The sequence below is a fragment of the Ailuropoda melanoleuca genome, chromosome 1 (genome assembly GCF_002007445.2).
Source record: "Ailuropoda melanoleuca isolate Jingjing chromosome 1, ASM200744v2, whole genome shotgun sequence".
In the NCBI taxonomy this organism is placed as follows: Eukaryota; Metazoa; Chordata; class Mammalia; order Carnivora; family Ursidae; genus Ailuropoda; species Ailuropoda melanoleuca.
This window is the reverse complement of record NC_048218.1, coordinates 71,509,013-71,531,096: the sequence shown is the minus strand read 5'-3', so window position 1 is coordinate 71,531,096 and position 22,084 is coordinate 71,509,013. Positions and strand designations below refer to the sequence as shown.

The following is a 22,084-nucleotide window of genomic DNA, read 5'->3' as shown; positions in this document are numbered from 1 at the left end:
GATCCCACTCATGTCCTCAGCTCCTTCCAGAACTGTACCACATTGCCGCCTCTGGTGCCTGGGAGGAGCGCAAGGTCTCTGCCACGCTGCGCCAGGTCTCTCCAGCTTTGGATGCCTGGTCTGAGTTGTTTTCATAGGCTCTTCGGTCAATCCAGCCAATAAAATGTTGGGATTTGTCCAATCGAGTGATCCCTTCTCTTTGTTGAGGTTAATATCGAATATTAAAACACAATTCAAATTTAAATATCAAAACATAATTTAAATATTAAAACACATATTTAAATTATGAAGTATTTCAAACACCTGGAAATGTCCAGAAAATAGCACAGCAGACATCCTTGTACTCAACATCCCAAATTGCCATATTTGCTTCAGTTCAATTTTATTTCATATCCTAAAAAATATATAAACTGAAAAAAAATGGTTATTTCAGCATTGTTTACGAATATCCACCAATGTAGAAATGGAGAAGTAAATGGGACGTTCAAATACAAATAAATACAAACGATAAATGTATATGGTCATTCAGGTTAAGAAGCTAGATCAATATTTGGAGGGGAAAAGACCAATGGCAGGTGAAAAAGAACACTGTAAGAGTAATTATGTACATTTTTAGAACCGATGGCCCCATACCGGTATATGGTTCTGAAACCTTAAACTCTTTCCCAGAGCTGCTCCCCGAGGGCCTCTACTCTGCCTCAGTGTACCCCTGATGCTCTCCGTCCTCACCTCCATTTCTATGTCAAAGACTTTCCCAAAATACCATTTTAACTGCTGACCTTTAGCCCTCTCCCGCATTCAGCCTGCTTATGTAACTCCATTCAGTGATTTAGAATAATCATTTGCATGTCAAAGCATGATTACGGGTCTTGCCCAGAAAAAGTCACTCATTGTACTTACTTACAAATATTACCTTTCTTTATTTTTTTTTTAAGATTTTATTTATTTGACAGAGACAGCCAGCGAGAGAGGGAACACAAGCAGGGGGAGTGGGAGAGGAAGAAGCAGGCTCCTAGCGGAGGAGCCTGATGTGGGGCTCGATCCCAGAACGCCGGGATCACGCTCTGAGCCAAAGGCAGACGCTTAATGACTGCGCCACCCAGGCGCCCCAATATTACCTTTCTTTAGACCTGAAATTGGTCAGGTAGCACACCAACCTCCAGTTATTTGTCTGGATACCCCTCAAACCTCCTTTAGTCATCAAAAGACCTAAAAAAGATAGGCAAAACCAGGTTTGGATGAGTATGCAGCAAGGTGGGAAGTCTTGGGCCCTGCTGGTGAAAGTGTAGACTGGTGGAACTACTCTGGGGGACTTTACTGAAAATGAAGCTATGCCTACTTTTTAAGACCCAGCAATTCGACTTTCAGGAAAATCCCAACAGAAATGTACGCACATGGATAAGAACGTTCCCAGCAGTACCATTCGGAATAGTCCCCGAAAAGAACAGCACAAAGCCCCATCAAAAGTCAAATGGAGGGCACGTCGGAGGCTTAGTCGGTTAAGTCTCTGCCTTCAGCTCAGGTCATGATCCCAGAGTCCTGGGATCAAGCCCCATGTGGGGCTCCTTGCTCAGCAGGGAGTCTGCTTCTCCCTCTCCCTCTCCCTCTACTCCTCCCCTGGCTTGTGCTCTGCTCCCTCTAGCTCTCTCTCTCAAATAAATAAATAAAATCTTTTAAAAAGAAGTCAAATGGATAAATAAATCATGGTATATCTTTATAGAGTGGTGGTAAAAATATGCAAACTACAGGCTTATAACCTGCATGGGTGGTGGTGTTCCCAATGTTGAGCAAAGCAAACCAGACACGAAAGAGTACATGCATATAATTCCATTGTATGGAGGTTAAAGAACATCAAAATAAAACCCTGGTGTTTAGAGACTAGAGGTGCAAACTTAGGTGGTAGGAGGAGAGAAACACAGGGAGGTAGTGGCCATAGAAGTCAAGACGAAAGTTATTTTTGGTGGAAAAGTTGAAACAGGAAGGGGTGCTGGAGTGCTGACGGCTATCTGTCACTTGACCTGAGTGGTGGTTATGCAAATACTTATTTTACAATGGTTTCTTTTGCTGGTATGTTTCATGAACTTTTTCTGTATGTATGTTGTTTAATGATTTTTAGAACCCTACATATCATAACACTCTTATAATTTTACAGTCAGAATGCAAAGGATGATTTGCAAGATTTTCTTGGTGAAACCTCAAATTCTCCGATGCCGTTCTGGCAGTGATTTCCCCGGAGAACTTCCATTTTCTGCCCAAGAAATAACACTTTCTTAGACCTCCTCATTTTTTAAAAAAAAAGGCTTTTTTTTTTTTTTTTTTGCAAAGAAGATTTTATCACTTAACAGAATCGTCACATGTGTTACCATATGTGGAGAGGAGAAATGGGCAGGGAGCCCCACCCTCACGTGCAAAGTAAGGCACCAAGAACACTGTCTTCACAGCGAACCCTGTTTAAATGCCGAGTCACAGACCCTTGAGGACCCCGGGGAATAACTGATACCAAAAAGTGCTAGGCCTGTCAGTGACAGCCACCAGATTTACTGTGTGATTTGTCCATTCCCTTTTACAGAAGAGGAAACTGAGGCACAGAGAAGTTGGTCAATTTCCTATCTAGGAAATTGAAAACCCAGATATTGGACAGAGGCCCCCTGACTCGAGAGCCTGGGAGAGGAACCACCAACCGCCCACCATCCCCCAACCATTGTCTGAATTGGGGATCTGCACGTATTTGGGAATCTTTAAATTCTCCATCTCCCCATGGTCAAAAATCCTTTTTTTTTTTCTTTTCCAAAATATCTTTTGATTCTGTCCTTGACTTTTCATTTCTGCAGACTAACATTGACTGACCTCATTCCTCACCTGGTTTGTTGCAAAAACCTTCTACCTGTTTTCTCTCTCTCCAAATCCTGCAAGTTCTCTGCGCGCTGTCCCCTGCCTGCCTGGCCGAGGCCAGCCCCTCACCATGACTTAGAGTACCCTGCATAACCTGGCCCCTGCCTTTTCTTCAAGTCTCATCTAGTACTCATCTCTTTTCATGTCTATCTGCTAGTGACCCCAGGTTTACTAAACCCCCAAGCACCAGGGCGTTCCAACCACAGTGCTTGTCTCTGACAGCCTCACTCCTCCCTCTCCCCCATCTCTCTAGTCCCATTCATCTTCCCAGACACAGTGCAAGTTCCAGCTCCTCTGGGAAGCATTCCCTGATGATGTCCGGCCAGAACCTGTCTCCCCCATCTCTCTGAATCTCTCTTGTCATCTATCTCAGCGTCTGCCCTGGCTGATATTTGCACAGCTGTCACCCTGACTAGACTGTCAACTCTTGAGAACTGGGACTATGTCTTATTTACCTTCTGATCCCCAAAGTCTGGCATCGAGCCTGACATATACTAGCTATTCGATTAGTGTAAATGGATTTGTATCACTCAGTTAAGTCCATACCCCATGATGAGGAGTTCCATGGCACAATGACATTCTCTGATCCCGATCTTTTAGCCTGGTTCCTCCCAGAGCAAAATGGCTAACGCAGAAGGTGAATGGAGTGCTCCCTTCGGCAGCACATATACTAAAATTGGAACGATACAGAAGGTGAATGGAGTCCTTCCCCGGCCAAAAGGAGACAACTGATACTGGAACAGCACAGAGGACTATTCATTTGGGGTGCAAGGTTGGCTGGGTGCCCACCTGAAATAGACTCTCCCTGCCCCAGTATGGGACTCCAAAGACTCCACCAAGGTGAATCAGGACAAGAAGTGGAAAATTCCTCATTCACATTTCACTGAGAAACTTGAACCAGAAATCAATGTTTCAGACCCAGCCCGTCTTGTTTTCACAGACAGGAGTCCCTGATCTCCAGTCAGCCCTGAAAGGAGCTGTAGCAGGAACAGCACAAGGCTGCCATGAAGACTTTCATGTGGCTTTCACTGCTAGAAAAACACCCTCTCCCTCTGGATGCCTGCAGAACACAGATTCATTGAGAATCTGGCTTTTCTTCCGGGCGGGGTAGGGGGACTATTTTTCAAGGGAAAGCACATGCATAATTGCTGGGGAAATATACATGTTTAATTTCCTTTAAGCCCTTGAAGCTTTCTTCCTTAAATAAATCACCCTGCGTGATCCTGTGACCTGAGACCTGGAAGTGGTTTTGTCCTGGCCTCAAGCCATGGCCTCCAGAGAGAAGGACTCTGTCCCTTTTGGACGCCCACATGAATACACATGATTTTGCCTTGTTCTTACCCAAATGGGCTGGCCAGATGGAGTGGTTAGAGTCTATTATCTGCAGGACTTTTCAAGAGCTGAGCAGGACCCGGCAACCTGCCTGCCTTGTAAATTAAAAGGCACAGGAAACAACCATGTTGAGGGAGATAACGAGGTCTGCAAGCTTGGCAAAGGGATGACGTGTCAGCCTTGGAGAAGAACAGCTCCGGAGTTGGCAGGGATGGTAGGAATTGTCTTTAACAAACCTCTCAATTTACAGGGCATGTCACAGACGTCCACACAGGAAAATCCTGTCCCCAAAGTTTCCCAAGGACTGCCTGTGTCAGATCACCTGAGGAACTGGTCCCAAATGCCACTCCTGGCCCATCCTGGACTCAGAGTCTTGGGGATTCCCCCAGGAACCAGGGCCTCAACCAGCTTCCCGGGTGATTTCCATGTGCCTGGCCATTTAGGAAGCCCTGCTGAGCCTTCCGGCCTTTCTGCTCCAACACAGGCAGGATCTTACAGGTCTCAGCTGCTCTCTTCATCTGACTCTGTTTGCCTGTCCCTCCATCTATCATCTGCCCATCCTGGGCTTTCTGGCCTCTAGACCGCCTTTCTCCTCCACACCCCAGCTCTGTCCTCCTATCTAGGGCTCCTGGCATCCCAAGCTGCCAACATTCCCCCCGTCTAACACCAGGAGTTTTCTAGCTGAACGAGGCCCCAGAGAGGGTCTAATGCTGTCTACTCCTCCCCTGTCCCCCAGGCAGACATGATCCTTCCTCTGTCTCCCCTTGTGGACGTAGTGATGACATTACTCTTGGAAGCGATGGCACCTGCCTCTTCCGGAAGCCGGAAGCACTGTGTGGTCTCAAGGGCAGTTTGTAAGATGATAAAGGCTTTTGCAGTTCAAGGCTTATTATAAATTGAATCCTTGGATTATTTAAAGAGAAACAACGATTTTGCCAAATGTTTCTATAGACTTCTGTGTGTATGGTTTAGAACTTTGCTAAATTCATGCAGCGGCGCTTTTGTTTTTCTAATATGTTCCGTCCACCCACTCACTTCCAGCCATCAGACATTAATTTAAGGAAAGGTCACTTTGAAATTCCTTCATTAATGAATGATATTTACTTAAAGGCAGGCCTGTCTAGCCTTAAAGGAGGCACAGAAAGGGGATGGAAGCATATCTCTGTCATCCCTGGGCCACATTCCTGCTGCCCCTCTTTACAGCTATTGGGCCTGGAGAACTTTGCCTAGAGCTTCGATCTTCTCATCAGAAAGGGGACTGCCATACCCACCTCCTCACCATGCCTGATGAGGACACATGGTGCACGTCCCTCTCTTGGTCCCTAACTTCACAAACTGCTATTTTAGATCCACTCTTCTTGGTAACAAGAGGGCCCTTTTGAAAAACAAACAGTACATTGCTAAAGAGAGAAGAAGAGTTTCGGGGTCATTGCCATTGAAATGACCATATCTCAAATACGGACTTAAGATGCAGCCAGTCATGGTGCCACCTTAAGAAGGATAGGCACCCAATTACCTGATTTGGACTAGATAACATCCAAGGTCCTTCCCGTTCTCCTGATGTTGTGATAACAGGTTTGCCTTGGCATGCAAGGCCCCTCGTAATCACAGTTGAACTTGTCTTACTGACTCATCTAACATTATTTCTTTCAATCCCATAATTCTTCCAAACCATGCTGTTTGCCATGTGCCATAAACGTCCTGCCCCCTCCTGCCACCAGACTGCTGACTCTTGTACTTTCCATTTCTCCTTCTGCTTTCTCCCATGAAATCCCACCCATCCTTGAAGGCACTCCACCGTCCAGTCTCTTCTGCTTCCCCAGCTACATTTCACCCCTCCAGCCTTCCATCTGTGCTTCTCTTAGGGTGCTAATATTAAATTCCCCTGTGTTCTAGGAGTGTGGGAACACACTTTTCCAGACTGGGGGTTCTTTGAGGGAAGACAGTGTGTCTCAACTTTTCTCAGAAGGCCCCCAGCACCTGCTGAATNTCTCAACTTTTCTCAGAAGTGGTTCATTGGATTGAGTCGAAGAACTCCAAGGATCAGTGTCACATACACTAAGTCTTTGAGTATTTTTCTTACTTAGGGCATGTTGGCAACAAGGATCAGGGACCCTGTCAAATAATCTCAAGTGAAAAGAGAAATTTCTGAAAGGATACAGGAAACTGTCACTGACCTCCAAGGTCAGGAAGGGAGTAGCGCTGTCTGGGTCACGAGGGAAGAGAAGAGTCTCCTCTCTATGTCCTTCAAGGGCTCCAGGATCTCTTGTCTCTAACTCTTCGTGTCATGTCAACTCTATTCCCCTCTTGGTAGACCGGACCCCTCTGTAAGACTCTTATTTTTCTCTCTTGCATAATTTAGGCCTGCCTGTGACTTCCACTTTGTCACACACAGTACTAGCTACTGTCCTGATCACTCAGGGTCTTTCAGCTCAAGCATATTCTTAACTTAAATCTCTATGCCTCTTAGTTCAAATTCTTTCAAGAAAGAAGCTAATTGGCTTGGCCCAGACTGTCACCCAATGTCACGTGTCCATCCCTGGGTCAAGGAGCTGATGAAGAGCTCTGGTACATGATACCAATATGACGTCCCAGGTCCCACACTTTCAATAAGAAAGTCGTTGGGGGGAAGGTTGCCTTGCTTCCCAATGACAGATCATGGGTTAAACTATCATCCCTAAATGCATCTAGCCCAACAATGGCTATAAAAAGCAATGAAGGTTATAGAGACTACATTATATCTTCAATGTAGACCTACGAGTCCAAGTGTTGGCTGTTCCCCAGCAGTTTCACGGGAGGCCCTCAGATGCTGCTAAATACAGGAGCTGAGGGCTACTTTCAGGCTGGCTCGCTCTTCCTTAGAACCTTCCACTTGTACTTGTGTTTCTTTTCCAAGAGACACATGAATGTGTCAGACCTGCCTAGATGGTTATTTCTGGTCTGCTCTCCCATTAGCCAGTCAGCAGAAGTGACGGTGGAGCTGACAAGATGAAGAACCAGGGAAAGGGAAGAGAGTGGAGACCCAGGGTGAGGATCCAAGGAGCCAGGGGTGTACTCACTGAATCGTGAGGATGACATTGGAAGAGGACTGCGTGTCAGTTAAAGCTGATTCAGGCTGACGCCTCCAACTGATGCTTGGGCACTGTTTTTGCATTCCTTTCAGAGCACTCCCGTCAGCATAAGCCATGCCATAGTATCTCCCATCCTAAGACAATCCCCCATTGACCCCATTCATCCCTCTCCAGCTTCCACCCCCGTTTCCTATTTAACTGATGATAGTTCCCAAATTCACACTCCCTCTGCCCACATTGCCCACAGAATATGAGGGTCACTTCTTTGCCAAGAGAGCGAGGAGGCCTGGAGGTTGGTGCTTTATAGGAACTTCCAAGATCAAGTTTATAAACTGCTGCATCTGCTCTTACTGTCTTTTTGGCGTCAGCACTGAAAGACTAACTTAGAGCCAAGGGCGGTGGGGAGCCTGTGATGTTATGCTTCGCCTTCTCCTCTCTTCTTCGATCTTTAGGAGACCTTACCCACCCTTCAAGCCTTCATTTGAATGTCTCCTCGATTATGATGCTTCCCTGACTTCACAGCCAAAACAAACTTCTCGCTTCTCTGGACTCCAGTATCCCCTTATTTCTAGCAGGAAGGCAGCACTCTTCATGCCCTACCTGGGTCTCCCTGACAAACCTGGGTGCTCCCTGGGGGCAAGAACCATACCACCTCCCTCTTGATGGTGCTTGACACACATCAGCCTCTGAGGATTGGTTGAAGGAAGACCTGGGTTCTTTCTCCTTACTTACTCCTTGTGGGATATTAAGTAAGACTCAATCCCCCTAAAGCTGAGTACGGCTCATGTCTAAAACAGGGGCAGAAAGTTCTTCTCCCTGCTTACTCAAACCCAGGGGACCGATGATGCTGAAAGCTTTGCAAATCCTAAAAAGCTGCAGGAATGTGTGCAGGTGATTCTCAATGCCCACCGCATTGTTCTCAGGGACAGCCTGCTGGCCTGACCTAAGACGTAACATCATTACATCCATGCCTGTTTCTGTTTCAGTGGTCTAACCATACACTGGAGTTGGCTTTGACCCTGCATACTGTTGCCAGATACACCTGCCAGATGCTGGGTGGGTCCCTCCTCCGTCCAGGGTACTAACCTCACAGTGGCACCTGTAGGTTCACATGAGATGCCTATAAGTTGCAAAAGGAAGGACAGAATTAGATCCATTTTCTTAGGCTTCCTGTAGGGTTTGTTTTAGTACCCACCCACAGGGCACTGGTGTGTGAAGCAATTTCCTTTCCCAAGCCATTCATTCATTCATTCACTCACTCTCTCCTTCAGGACCCGCCCTCCCATAAACAAGCAGGAATCCCAGAGTAATGAGTGGTTAGCGCACTGACAAGGCTTTGCAAATGTTCTCAGGGGAGTGTGGAGGAGAAGCCCCCATGTCCGACTCCAGGGAGAAGGTTCCTATGGAAGGCGACACCTGAGCTGGCTCTTGAAGGAAAGGATTAATCAGGTGCCCTGGAGAATGGAGAGAGCTTCCTGGCAGTAGGAGCGGCTCATGCAAAACCTGGAGGTGAACAAGAACAAGGTGTGTTCAGGGAAAAGTGAGTTGTTCCGGGTAGCTGGAGTGTAGAGTACAAGCGGTGTGTGGGCAGAGAGAGAGAAAGCCAGACCGGGAAGGGTGTTAGGAGCCCTGGCTTAGGAACTGTGCAGAAAGATGCCTGAGATGCCACTGGGAAAACCTGCTGGAGGCCACTTAGCCTGCGAAAGAACCGGCTCCGGGCCCCCAGTCCAGTGCTCTTCCTCTCCTTCACTACTCCTTAAGTGCCCCTAGCCCCCTGCCTCTGGCCACCGACCAGCCGGAGCCTTGGCCTGGGGCCTGAGTGCCAGGACCCCAAGCCGCCAGCCGAGCAGGGCCTGGGGAGATGACTTCTCTTGGCGCCCAAAGACCCGCCAGGAGGCCGGCACCCCACGCCGCTTCCCTAGCCATCGGGCCCTTCCCTTCCGTGGTTAATTTTCACTTTTCAGAAAGATGTGTTCGTTTAGGGGACCGGGAGGAATGCCTGATGGGGACCACATGCCTCCCCCAAGGCGGCCGCTTTGATTCGTGCCCAGGGGAGGCTGCAAACATCTTGCCGCCCCGCCAGCCGCTGGCTTTGTGAGGCCCTGGGCTGGGCTGGGCTGGCCTCCTGTGTGCGGGGAGCCCCCCTGCCACATGAAAGGCCCACCGCGGGTCCCCTTCCCTGAGGGGCGATGCTGGAGAGCGGCCACCACGCCCCCTCCCCCGCATGGCAGGCACACTCGGCTTCCAGCAAGGGGCCTGGGGCCACACAAAGGAAATGGCAAGATCGTGAGTCACCCAGGGGCTCTGCCGCCGCCTGGGCTGTGGGCCCACAACAGGACCTTTGTGCCGCGCTCCAGGAGATGAGCAGGACGGGCCGCAGGCAGGCACACATTTCAGGGCGCTGAGTAATGCTCGGGACAGGGGAGGAATCTCCGCCGGAAGCAGGACCGACTTCTGGGCGCCCTCCTCTCTCCAAAACCACGGGGGGCAGGGGGCTCATCTGTCACACTGCTTGTCCCCTGTGAGGCTGCATCCTGTTTTAGCAGAGGTCTATCTCCTTACGGAGGTGTGAGGGGTTAGAGACATGGGTCGTATCAGTTCAGCTCCCCAGTCCTACCCTAGCCCCTTACATAGTGTTCGGTTTGGGGGATGGATAGAGGGATGGGTGGACGGATGGATGGATGGATGGATGGGCGGACGGGATGACTCATCCACACAAATACAGCGTGTGAGGAACTGGCCCCATACCGTCATTTTGAAATGAGGAAATGGAAGCCCAGAGATGGAAATGGACTACAGCCAGGTCGCACAGTGAGCAGGAGACCGCTCTAGAATGTGGGTGCCACGCTGCCAGGTCTGTCCTGCTCCCCTGCAGAGCTGCTGTTGTGTGGCTTAGCAGCACCTGGCGGGGTGTGCCTGATATGTGGGCAGAGGTCAGGGGAGAACCCACGGCATGGATAAGACAGCCGTGTAGGGCAAGGTCAGGTTGTAGGGACTTACCGGGGAGTGAGGGAGAGAAACCAGAGGAATAGGAGCCGGGGTTCCAGACCTCAAAGTGACCACAGTCTCTTAGCCTAGGAAGTTCATAGGGGAAGAATCAGCATTTGTTGAGCACCTAGTATACGCCAGGCAGGGGTATTTAATCTTTGCACAATGCTGAGAGAGCCATGGCTACGGATGGAGAAGGTGACTGGGGCCCAGTCTCTGTGGGACAGTCAGTTGCCAGCTCCATCAGGGTCTCGGGAGTGGCGGTGATTTGGTGGGCCACCGTGTGACAGGATGGTGTTCTTAACCTGGCAGGCCTAGAAATTCCATATTTTTGGTGCCCTCGGAAGGGGTCAGTGTCTCAGGACTAACTCTCATAAACTCACACTCACAGTGTGACATTTTACCAAGAGACTGGGGTGCTGATGGTCTGAGCTTGTCTCTGAGAAGGTGGGCCCTGGGACACGGCAAATTGTGTGGGACACCGACGCAGAACCAGCGGTTTAGACACCAGCCAGGGAGCTCTGCTCACTGAGGGCCCTCGTTTCTATGGCAGGGTGGCCTGCCACGGGCCGCACATCTGAACGCCTGAGGCTGGGCATGCCCAGGCCAATGTGTATAGACGTGGCCTTCCTTCCTCCGTGGCCTTTTCTTTCTTAACCCCCATGCCAGCCACACACGCCATGCTCCTTGCTTACGATAATCTTCTTTCAGCTCAAACCAAAACAACAGACTGGTCGAAAACTTCAGACCAACAGAGACAGCCACTCTGGAGACCACACCTTGGATGCCCTGATGAGATTCAGAGAGTCCAGAAGTCCTTGGCCTTCTCTTGACAGAACACAGCTTAGGGCAGATGCTGTCCACACGTGGCAAGAATCATCCCCCACCTCTGGCATTTTCTAAATCCTTTACAAAAGCTGACTTGATGAGGGCACTGGGCTCCCACCCTCCCGAAACTTCCTAAATTATTCAGTTTAAAGATGAGGAGTTTAGAAGAACTTCAGTCACTTGCCCAAAGTCGCATAGCCAAAACTGGATGGCACCAAGATCCAAACCCACTCTATTACGTACACTTCCCCTTACGACGATTAACAAGGCCCACAGAGCTAATAAGGGCTCCTGGTTGCTGAAGGCTTGCTAGGTGCCAGGAGTATGTGCTCAGTGGGCACGTTACATATGCTTTTTCACATAATGCTTGCAGCAACACAAGGACACTGCTCTCGTCTTCGTTTTATAGGTAAGGGTTGAAGGGCAGAAAGGTAAAGAAACTTGGCCCAGCCACAGGGGCACACAGCTACCGAATTCAGGAGCCAGGTTTCAAACCAGTCTGTCTACCTCTCTACCAAGCTCTGAGCCATCCCCACTCCATGGCAGAGCAAAGCCCGACTTCTGTAAGAACTCACCCCCCACGCACCCCCCAGGGTGCCACACTGGAGAGAAGCAGTCTGCCTTCTGAGTGGGGAGAGGGAGTAGCCGCAGCCCTACCGTGCGCTTACCGAAGTCCAGAGGCACACCCTCAGCCTTGTCAGGGTAGGGATTAGATTTGTATCAGTTTCCCAGAGAGGAACAGGTTCAGGCAGTCTGACTCAGGATGACTCAGCCTCCCAGGGTCTGAGCCAAACCTAACTCATTGATTCACCTGTGAGATACCCCGGTCAGGAGGTTGTGGTTAAAAGCCTGGCTGTGCAGAGAGACGCAGCTGGGTCCGAAACTCCATTCAGCACTTCCAAGGCCTGAGACTCTGGACGTGTTACTCACCGTCTTTGAATCCTAGTTTCGGCCTCAGAAAATGGGGGAAATATTGCCAACCTCGCACATGACAGTGGCTGAAGCAGAGAGTGTCTGTAAAATGCTTAGTACTGTGATTGACACTTAGTAGGGGCTCCCTGAGCCGTAACACTCCTAATCTTCACTATTATTGTTTGAAAACTGGGCTTGGCCCCCTGATAAACTCCCCCCCACACACATGCCTCAGTGGGCAGGTCACATCATAAAAAACAAATCTCGGCCCAGAAGGTTGTTAGGTGAACCCGGGTGAGAGGGTGGGGCCTGAGCTCTCAGCCTGAGAGCTGGCTGAGGTGCCCCCACCCTGCCCTCCCACCCCCAGCGTATTTCTGTTTGAACACCCACCCAGTGCGGGTTGGGACTCAGCCCTGTCTACTCGCGGACAGAACTGCTCCTCATGACAGAAGCTCCTTTCTCAGTACCTCCAATGCACTGGAAAACAGCCAGATGCCACCTTATCATCGCAGCCCCGGGTGGGTCAACTCTTGTACCCCCTCCAGGGCCCTGGCCAGATGCACCTCTATTCGTGAGGCCTTCCCAGCTCCCCCGGGCAGAGGGAGATCAACCACACGCTGATTCTGAAACAGGGGCATTCCAGGTACTGGGACATTAACAGTGGAGAACACACAGGCCACTCTTCCCTTTCTGGAGCTTGGAGTCTAGGGGGACAGTAATCAAAGCAAAGAAACAGGCCAAATCTTTATAGCTTCTGGTAATTACGAAGAAGAAAATAACCAGCACGATTGATAGACATGAACTCTGGGGGCGATGGGGTGGTCAGGCAAGGGCTTTCTGGGGAACTGGCATTTACCCTGAGGTTGGAAGGATGAGATGGAGTGAGCTTTGCCAAGATCTAGGAACAGAGGGTTCCCAGCATAAGGAACAGTTTTTCCCCTCCCAAGAAAGGAAAGAATTTGGTATGTTTCTCATTGATCAGAAAATCAGGCTGGAGCAGATGGAAGGGGTGGGAGGAGGCATGGCAATCCGACAGAGGCAGCGAGGCCTTGCTCCTCTGTGCCCCCAGGGGGATGTGTGATAAATGGTGAGAGTAAGATTTGCCTTTCATTGAGCATCTACTCTGTGCCAGGCAGTGTGTAGCCATTTTCCACACACTCTCTGGCTTAATCCTCACTCTTCCTGCCACCCCAGACACGACACAATATCCCTCTCCGTGCTCTCACTCCCATCTTGGTGTATTGTCAGTATTTCTCTCTGCAGCTTTGTTTCCCTGACCGCTCCCTCAGCCTCCTTCCCCCTGGAGACCGGAAGCTCCTCTGTCAGCCATCTTGGGACCCCAGCCCCTAGCACGAGAGCAGAGCACCGCCAAGTCTGTGGGGTTTCGAGCATAGCTTGAACAGTCACGGTTTGCGAGGGTCTGTAGCAAACACGGTTATGTTTCAGGTGAAACTTTGTTTGCACCTTGCTGTGACGATTTAAGAAACCCTTAGCTGCATCAGTAGCCTGCTCCGAGGTCTTATTTAGGTCAGCTAGTTCCGGGATACTCTACACAAGGGGCGGAGCGCACCTGCCTGCCCCTTGTTGGAGTAGGGTGGTCCAGATAGACCCTAGGGGCAGCACTGCAGAGGGCAGAAATGAGTCTGTACCATTCAGCTCACCATCACTGGGCACCTGCTATGTCTAGACCCTGCGGCAGGCATTCTATGCCCTGTGCGCCCAGTCACTACATTGCAGGGCTGACCGTGCGCAACACTACACAGGAGGGCCAAGTGGCACAGTGACAGGGAGGGGACGGACACAGCAGGAGCCAGAGCACAGCAGGCCTGGAATGCCTGGCCAACAGCATGCGAGTCACAGAAGAGGAGGGAACCTAAAATGGGGTTTTCATTTTTAATTCTTTCGAAAGCAGGAAGTTGTAAATAGTTCTATCTTGAAAGGGCCATTTTGGGAGAAAGTGAAGAAAACAACGGACAAAGGGCTTGGAATAATAAGCACGAATTGTGTCAGGAGGAAGGCATTTGTGGGGCTCGAAGCAGCTCACTTCGTCCACAGCGTGAGCAAGCCCAGGGCTGCGAGAGAGGGAGGCAGCAGAGTGACGTGTGGAGGAACAGGTGGCAGGCGGGCAGGGGCGAGACTGGGGCTGTGGAGACATCAGTCTGGGGCGAGCTGACTGATGTCTCCACAGCCCCAGTCTCCAGAAACAGGAGACAACTGAGAGGTCATGGACAATGGGAAAATACTAGCCTTGAGTTAGAATCGGGTTCCAATCCAGTCTTTGTCACGAATTAGCTGTGCAACTTGGAGCAAGGCGTTTCATTCTCTGAGCCTGCTTTATCAACTGAACAATGGGGGTGACAACCTACAGGTCTTGGGCTGCAGTAGATAGAGAGACTGTGAAGGCACAGGTGGTCCGTTGGTCAGTTTATAGAACAGATGCTTCTACCCGCAAAATCGATGACGTGCTTTTCAGTCTGACTTGGGGGCAATTTTGAAAAAGAACAACTAACTTTCTGAATGCCACCCTCACATGAAAGAGGGAGGGGGAGACAAGCACAAGGACCCAGAGGATAGAAGTTACACCTCAGGGAGACTGAGAGAGAAACACCCCGCTGACCACTGTTTCCTCTTCCTCCGCAAGCATGTGAGGCCACGAGAGCTCCACGGTGATGGTGAGAGCTGGTGTCCTAGCCCGGCTTCCCACAACAAGCAGGTCCACACCATGAGCTGCTCGTTTATTTGGGGACGTGATGCCAAGGAACAGGAGGGAGAAGCTGGGGAGAGTAACCAGGGAAGCGGGAGAGCCCATACAAGGGTCAATTACTGATGGAGTGGGGCCGGTGGAAAGCCAGCACTCCAAACTGGAGATCCCCAACGAGCTTGGAAGTGCGTACTTATTGACCACTGGCTCTCACTAATCACGGGTTGGCCCATGGGTTGTTAACTCCCTCTTACTTCCGGGTTTCCACAAGTGTCAGGACGCCAAAATAGGTTCCCTCAGGCACCCTACATGGTGGTGGCAGAGAAGCCCTAGGCAGAAAGCAAGAGAAATGAGGTGCTGGCTGAGTACCTGGAGGCCAGGATCTGGCTAGAATGAAAAGGTGGGCTACAAGGTGCCCCATTCATTAGGTTAGAGAGGTCAACTCTTAGCAAGCAATGATGGACCCACCCATCAAACCCGGACTCCCAAGGCATAGACAGGGAACCAGCCGAATTTTATGTCTAATATTTTTAGAAGATTCCAGAAAGATAATTTTCTTAGAAAGGAGGACAGAACGGAAGGAAGGAAGGAAAGAAGGAAGGAAGGAGGGAGGGAGGAAGGGAGGGAGGGAGGAAAAATTGCCAGACTTTCAGGCAGATGCAAATTCTCCATCTTCTTCCTTTTTTAAAAAAACAAACTATAGTTTTCTTTGTGTATAACTGCAAAGCTAATTCATGCCTATAATAAAATATTCAAGCACTTAAAACAGAATATACAATAAGTAACTTTTTCTCCTATCCCACATCTCAGTCTCTCTCCCCAAAGGCAGTTACTGTTAAGAGTTGCTTGTGTATTCTTCCAGAAATATTTTATGCATAAGTGCACATATCTTGATTTCCGTTTAAAATCACAATTTAAAACATGCACACTGTGGACCTTGCTGTTTTCATCCCCCCCCCCACTTTCAAGGGTTGCTTCCTATGAACATATGTAAATCTAGCTCATTTAAAAACATTCCTTCCTAGTTCTCCATCGGAAAGACTTTCAGGATTTATCAAACTAGTCTTCTTCTGATGGACAGGTAGTGGGTTTGGGTTGTTGTTTTTTGTCCCCCATTTGTTTTTCTCATTGGTGACAATGACCTGTTGAATATTCCATGTCCTTCTCTGTCCACATGTGTAAGAATATTTGAAGGATACATTTCTACGAGTGGAACTAAAAAAAAAAAAAGGCAAGAAAAGAAAAAAGAAAGGCACCGTTAAACTTCTAGTAGAGACTGCCAAGTTGCTCTTGAAGGATTCCTGCAGATTTATCCTTCTGTCCCGGAGAGGAGACAGTCTGCTGGCGTCTCCACGTCCTCAGTGCTGTGTGACGTTTATAAATCTAGTAGGAAAAAAATGAATCTCCTTGTTATTTTAATTTGCATCTGTTTAATTATGAGTGATGGTCAACATCTCATCATGCATTTGTAAGCCAGTTTTCTGTCTCTCGGACACTGTTTAAGAGACGAAATAGCAGATGTCTGCCCGCCGTGCATATAGGCTGTGCCTGCGTGGATCGCAATTCATCTGAAACCAGCGCTGAATCTGAGGCCGGGCTTTTACCAGATGTGGGGGTGACGCTGGGGGGCGAAGACGGCAGTGGCCCTGCCTGCAGCACTTACTAAAGTCGTGGTGGGAGGCCCCCACAGTCCCTGGCGATTGACATAATGTGCTTCGTGTCACAAGGGGAACAAGAAGGTGCCACACAGCGGAGGCCGGGCCTCTGACCTGCCTGCCGCCCCTTTCCAAGTCAGGAGGGGGACTTAAAAGCTGCAGAGACAAAGGGGATGGGGCCCAGGGTTCTCAGTAGGAGGCAGCGGGACTGCATGGGGGAAGCCCCCAGGGGACAGGCGCATTGCCAGGGTGAGAATGGGGGGCGGCTGCTGGGGGTGAAGAAGGGACGCACCAGCCCAGTGTGCCTGCGGGGGACTGAGCTGAACCCAGCCTTTCAATGCTGCCTTCAGGGCAGCACCTGGCTGGTGTGACCAAGCCAGCCACATCGGGGGCCAAGGCCATGCTCAGGGCCAAGGCCACGCTACAGGACTGCTTATTAACTGCACTGAGGGTGTGGCATTCTAGCTTCAGGGCAATTGGGGACAGTGAGGGTTTCCCACAGGACAGTGGTATGTTCGGAGTTCTTTTCTCAAGGGTCAGTGCTGTAGAGTCTGGATATAATTTGAAGGGGGCGGGGCGGGGACCGTGTGGCGAGGCTGAAGCGAGCCCCACAAGCTGAGGTGGGGGGGGGGGCAGTGCGCAGTGCCACCCGGGGGAAATGGTGGTGCCTCACACCGAATCGGAATACTGACGAAGGAGGCAGAGGCTATGGACAGATTCGAGAGCTACTTCAGAAGTAAAATCAGCAGGGTGTAGCAGCTGACGTGCTAAGGGCCTGGGGTGGGTGGTGCTCCTGTTTTCTGAGCCTGGCGGGGGGGCTGTCGGAGTGGCCGTCTGGGGGGGCACAGGGAGGACACCAGGGGCCTGAGAGATATCCATGTGGTCCCCTGCAGGAGGCCTTCTGGTATCTGGATCTGCAGTTCAGGTAAAATGTGGGGTAACTTAACCTTAAAAATGCTAACTGAAATCACTGGAGTAGATAGGAACATCCAAGGCTGTAGAAGAATTCTGAGTCATTCCGCTTGGGCACCAACGCCAAGTGCTGGGGTGCCCCTTACATAGACACCCAAGGTTCTCACACTTGCTCGAGGCCACCCTGCTATGCCAAACCCCCCATCACTCCGCTTGGGGTCTAAGCCTCTGTGCCAGGATGGTCCCCCTCAAGGGACTCCCTTGTCACCTGGCACAGGCCTGACATCCCACGTGGGGCCTCCCTTCTACAAGGAGACCTTCCTCAGCACACTTGGGCTCTGACACATGGGGCCACCCTCCCATGTGGGCGCCGTCCTCACTCCCCGTGGGCCCGACCCTCACAGTGGGCCACACCCCCTGTGTGAACGTCCTCCTCACTCCTGCTTGGGGCCACCAGGGCCCCTCCCCATGCAGGGGCAGAGGCCTACCTTGTTCCACCTCCCCCTGATGGCTTCTGGACAGAATTTTCTAAAAAGGAAGGGAAAAGGAGAGCTAATTTTCTCAGACAGTGACTCGATCCCATCCTTCTCCTTTGTTCACACCTCCTCCATTCTCTGGCAACTCCAACATCCCCTGGGATTGTTGAGTCCTCCAGGCCAGAAGAGTCCTGGCTGCGTCCCACCGGGGCTCCGTGCCTCCTATCTCATTGCTGTGCCATCGGTGACGGTCTGGAGCTCTCCCAGTGCTGAAGCCTTGTGGTTCTGCTGGAAAATGTGAGCGAGCGCTTCTGCTCACCACTCTGCTTCCTCACGCCGTGCCGGAGAAGTCTCCAAGCACTGCCGCTTGGGCTCAGCGTCTTAGTTGGGAGTCAAACACTGTTGCAGGGTGTTCCTCGAGCAGCCCACCTTGCACTGTCTTCCCCACCGGAGTTGATGACAAATACCACGATGCATGTGGGGTTCCCTCCCCTCTTCCAGCTCAGACTCTGTACTACCACCAGATCAAGCTTGCAATGGCCTGATTCCTGTCCTCTTAAAATAAGTAATCTCCCAGGGGGCTCCTCAGGCCCTGGCAACAACAGACTTCCAGGTGTCCGTTGCCACACACTCTAGACATTTCTAAACCCCAGCCACGGGCACAGCTTGAGCTCACACCAGACCCACTTTAATTATCTGAGCATTCTGTTTCATAGGCTGTCCCTCCCCCCTCAACGTGCTCCATGGACAGGGGGTCCTTGTTCCATTACCCGGCCATCCACGAAGACCCCTGAAATAGTAAGGGGTGAGGAGTGGAAAAGGCTCACAGCAGAGACAGACAAGGGGCCCGTCTGTTGAAATGCAAGTCCCCTGTGCGACCTGAAGGACAGCCTGGAGTGCTTTTCCCTCCCACTTACCTTAGCCCTTCACCAGCCTGGAGGAAATGAGAATCTGCTTTCTCATTTTATGATGAGTGAAGGAAGAATTCAATAAAAGAACATTGAAACAACCCACAATCGGGTAATTCATCGAGGGAGAGAGTCTTTGCAGACCATGGCTATGTCTCCTTCTGGGAAGGTGGGGCAAGCCCATTAGGAAAATGTACAGAAACAACCAGACAATGTCTTGGAGAAGCTGTCATTGGCCTGGATAACCCAATTCTGCTTTTCTTTTCACCATCCCTTTCAATTCCTGGATTCTAACACAGAGAGGGCTGTTTGTACAACAGAAGTGATGATGAGAGAAGGAGCTCACCCCATTCATGGGAGAGCAGAGGGAAAGTGCCCACTGCAGAGGAAGCGAGGCGAGGCCCTGGCCCACACTGACGGTAACAGAGAGATGGAGAGTGTGACCCAATGTATCCTCAGCGTGTCCTCCGACAGCCTCCAACCCCTTAAAGGATCCTTGGGCCCTGCTGTGAGTCCCGCGGAGGACCTATCTCGCTCAGGGACAATCCTACTTTCCGTTAAACCAGTGGCCCTCTGTCCCCAGGGAGCCGCTGCCACACTAGGCACTAAAGCCGTGGTCCAAGGAGTGTAGAACAGTGGGGAAGAAGAGGGGAGCCTCTGTTCTCAGGCGTCCATCTGTGGGAGACTGCAGAGTGCTTGCATTCTCGGGCAGTAGTGGCGGGTAGGGCGAGGCACACAGACACGATACCTTCTTCCTCTCACCACGTCATTACCCACGCCCCCAGCGCTAGCCCAGAGGCTCCTCAGCAGTGACTAGTTCTCTATGCTGGGCAGAGGAGGGCCGCTTAGGCACCTGTAACTAGTGCGCACTTGAAACGTGGCCACCGTGGCTGATGAGTTGCATTTTCATTTTCCTTTCATTCTAATTAATTTCTGTCTACATTTACATAGCCACATGGGGCTAATGGCTACAACATGGAGTAGCGAGCCCGGGACCAGGCCCCGCTCTGCTGGACGCCAGCATCTCGCTCAGGCATCACCAAGGAGAGCCTGAATTCCTTGGGGGAGTCCAAAGGGTGGTTTGTGAAGGAGCAGAGAACAGCCCTCTCCCTGCATCATGCTCTGTTACAGGGGTCCCCGAGAGTGCTGCTTCTGCCTTTTCGAAAAACCGGCTCTCTGCGTTTAATTACAGCTCCTGACTTTCCGCTGGGCCAGTGTGGCCAACAGGATCTGGGATTGGGATGCAGCTTCCAGAGACCCGTGACTAAAGCTTCGTTACTGGGTAGGCTTCTCAGCCCCATCCCCTTTGCTCAGCAGGCTTCCCCTCCCAAGTATCCCCTGCATCCCCTCAGCTCCCTGTTACTACCCTGGTATTAACTAGCTTCTTCCCTCTAGAAGCTCACAGACTCCTGAGAAGACACAGAAATGGTCCGCTTGGCAGAAGTAGAGATAAACCAGCTGAGGAGACGAGGGTAACAATGGAGAAAGCAATTTTCTCTGGAGCCGTAGTTGGCAGCACAACCCCATCTGCATCGGCTGGGAACTGGGAAATACAGCTCCTGGGCGCCCAGACTGTTGAAGCAGGAATTCCAGGGGCGGACCAGGCAATCTGTGGTTTCACAAGCCCTGGGCCCCCGCGGAGCCCTCTCAAGCGTGAGAAGTGCTGCGTGGTGGGTGGGGGACAGGAAATAGGTCCAACTTCTCAGAACAGCAGGGAGAGCTTGCCCTGGGGCCTGTAGAGAGTGACAGGGTGGCTGTCGGGGAAGAAGGGCATGCCCAGGCAGGGGAGCCACACTGCGTTCCGCACCCGGTGTGCAAGGCCTCAGCCCTCCTCATGTATGTCAATCATCTTGGCATCATCATTTGACTGATGTTAGATTGTTCAGACTACACGGCAAAGAATTCCTTAGAGTTAAATAAATCTGCTTTCTGTTTTTAGAAGTGTTCTTGGTTGGTCTTGATTTTGTGCTCTGAATTTAACTAAGGATGATCTTTAGACTAACTTTTGAAAGTTTACAAAGTTTACAAAGAGCCTGACAAACTCATCCAGGCTCTTATCCTGTGACTCCTTCCAAGAAAGCATACAGCTTTTAACGCAAAGCTATCCGAAGATGCACGGCTAACATACCGCTTACTTAAAAACTCTCTTCTCTTGGACTAATTTTATTACTCTATCGACTATATTTCTCCTGTGGTTCATCTACCTACCCTCTTCCTCCCAAACCCCACATATTTTCTGGCTTTGAACAAGGACACCAGGTAACCAACTTGTTAAAACTGTACAAACTTAAGGATGGAGTCTAAGCAAGAGACTTTCTCCCTTACCACGTGCTTTCATGCATGGGCGCTGCTCTGAAATTGCATGGTATAGTGAAAAAAAGCAGAGGTTTACGGTCAGACAAATTAAGGCTTAATCCTAGCCCTACCTCTTACTAGCTGGTCATTAAACCCTAAGTCTGCCTTTCCTGGGCTATAAGACGGGGCTAAGGATGCATCACGGGGACTCAGTGAAATAATCATGTGTGAAGTCACTGGCACTTAATAAACACTTACTGTTTGTTTCTACCTTCCTTTCCTTCTTCGGTGGAATGTGAAGCTCTCGGGCTCTGAACCAGACTGACCCGCATCTAGCACAACGATGTATTGGTGGTGTGACCCTGGGTCACTTACTGAACTTCCTCATCTCATATTCTCATCCTTAGGATGGGGGTGGTAAAAATAAGTCCTCCCTCATGCAGCTGTGAGGATTAAAAATCTTGAAACACACGGGGCACCTGGGTGACACAATCAGTTAAGTGCCCGGCTCTTGGTTTCAGCTCAGGGTCATGGTCTCAGGGTCATGATCTCAGGGTCGTGATCTCAGGGTCGTGAGATCGAGCCCCACGCTAGGCTCCGTGCTCAGCATGGATTCTGTTTGAGATTCTCTCTCTCCCTCTCCCTCTGTCCCTCCTGTTCGTCTTCTCTCTCTCTCTCTAAAAATAAATAAATAAGTCTTTTTAAAAAATCTCGATACATGCAAAGTTCATGGAAGAGTGCCTGGGATGTGGTAAACACTCAGCATAGAGTGGCTAGTGTTGGTGATGTCGTTGTTCCACACAGTTCTCCACTGAGGGGGGAACTGCAGAGAGGCCAGCCTTTCAGAACGCCATCAGCTTCTAAGCACCACATAACTGTTTCCATGAAATAAAGACTCATGTTCCCTCCAGAACATTCTTACCATTCCTTTATTTTTTTTTTCATTTTGTGTTTATGGGCTTTGATGGTTCGCTGGATTAATATCACATGACAGCCATTCTGCTACCAGTCTATGACATAATTTGGAGAAAATATTTTTTTTTAGAGAGAGGCAACCAGGTTGACCAACTGCTTGATTCTCCCACTTCGTTCCCTGAAAGATTTAGGATGACAA

The 22,084-nt window shown here is 50.4% G+C and overlaps 1 protein-coding gene across 1 annotated transcript; it reads left to right on the top strand.

Annotated features, from left to right (window-relative positions):
* The first annotated feature begins 19,003 nt into the window (after positions 1–19,003).
* On the top strand, positions 19,004–20,569 carry LOC117804369. The gene is made up of 3 exons (XM_034671304.1): positions 19,004–19,183; positions 19,660–19,957; positions 20,071–20,569. The coding sequence occupies exons 1-3, from the start codon at positions 19,004–19,006 to the stop codon at positions 20,412–20,414; spliced, it is 822 nt and encodes a 273-aa protein (XP_034527195.1). The 3' UTR covers positions 20,415–20,569.
* The last annotated feature ends 1,515 nt before the right edge of the window (positions 20,570–22,084 follow it).

Coding starts and splice junctions, on each gene's coding strand:
- LOC117804369 (XM_034671304.1), top strand. CDS start 19,004: ATGAGAGAAGGAGCTCACCCCATTCATGGGAGAGCAGAGGGAAAGTGC. Junction 19,184..19,659: donor AAGGATCCTTGGGCCCTGCT/GTGAGTCCCGCG, acceptor AACATGGAGTAG/CGAGCCCGGGACCAGGCCCC. Junction 19,958..20,070: donor GACTAAAGCTTCGTTACTGG/GTAGGCTTCTCA, acceptor TCTTCCCTCTAG/AAGCTCACAGACTCCTGAGA.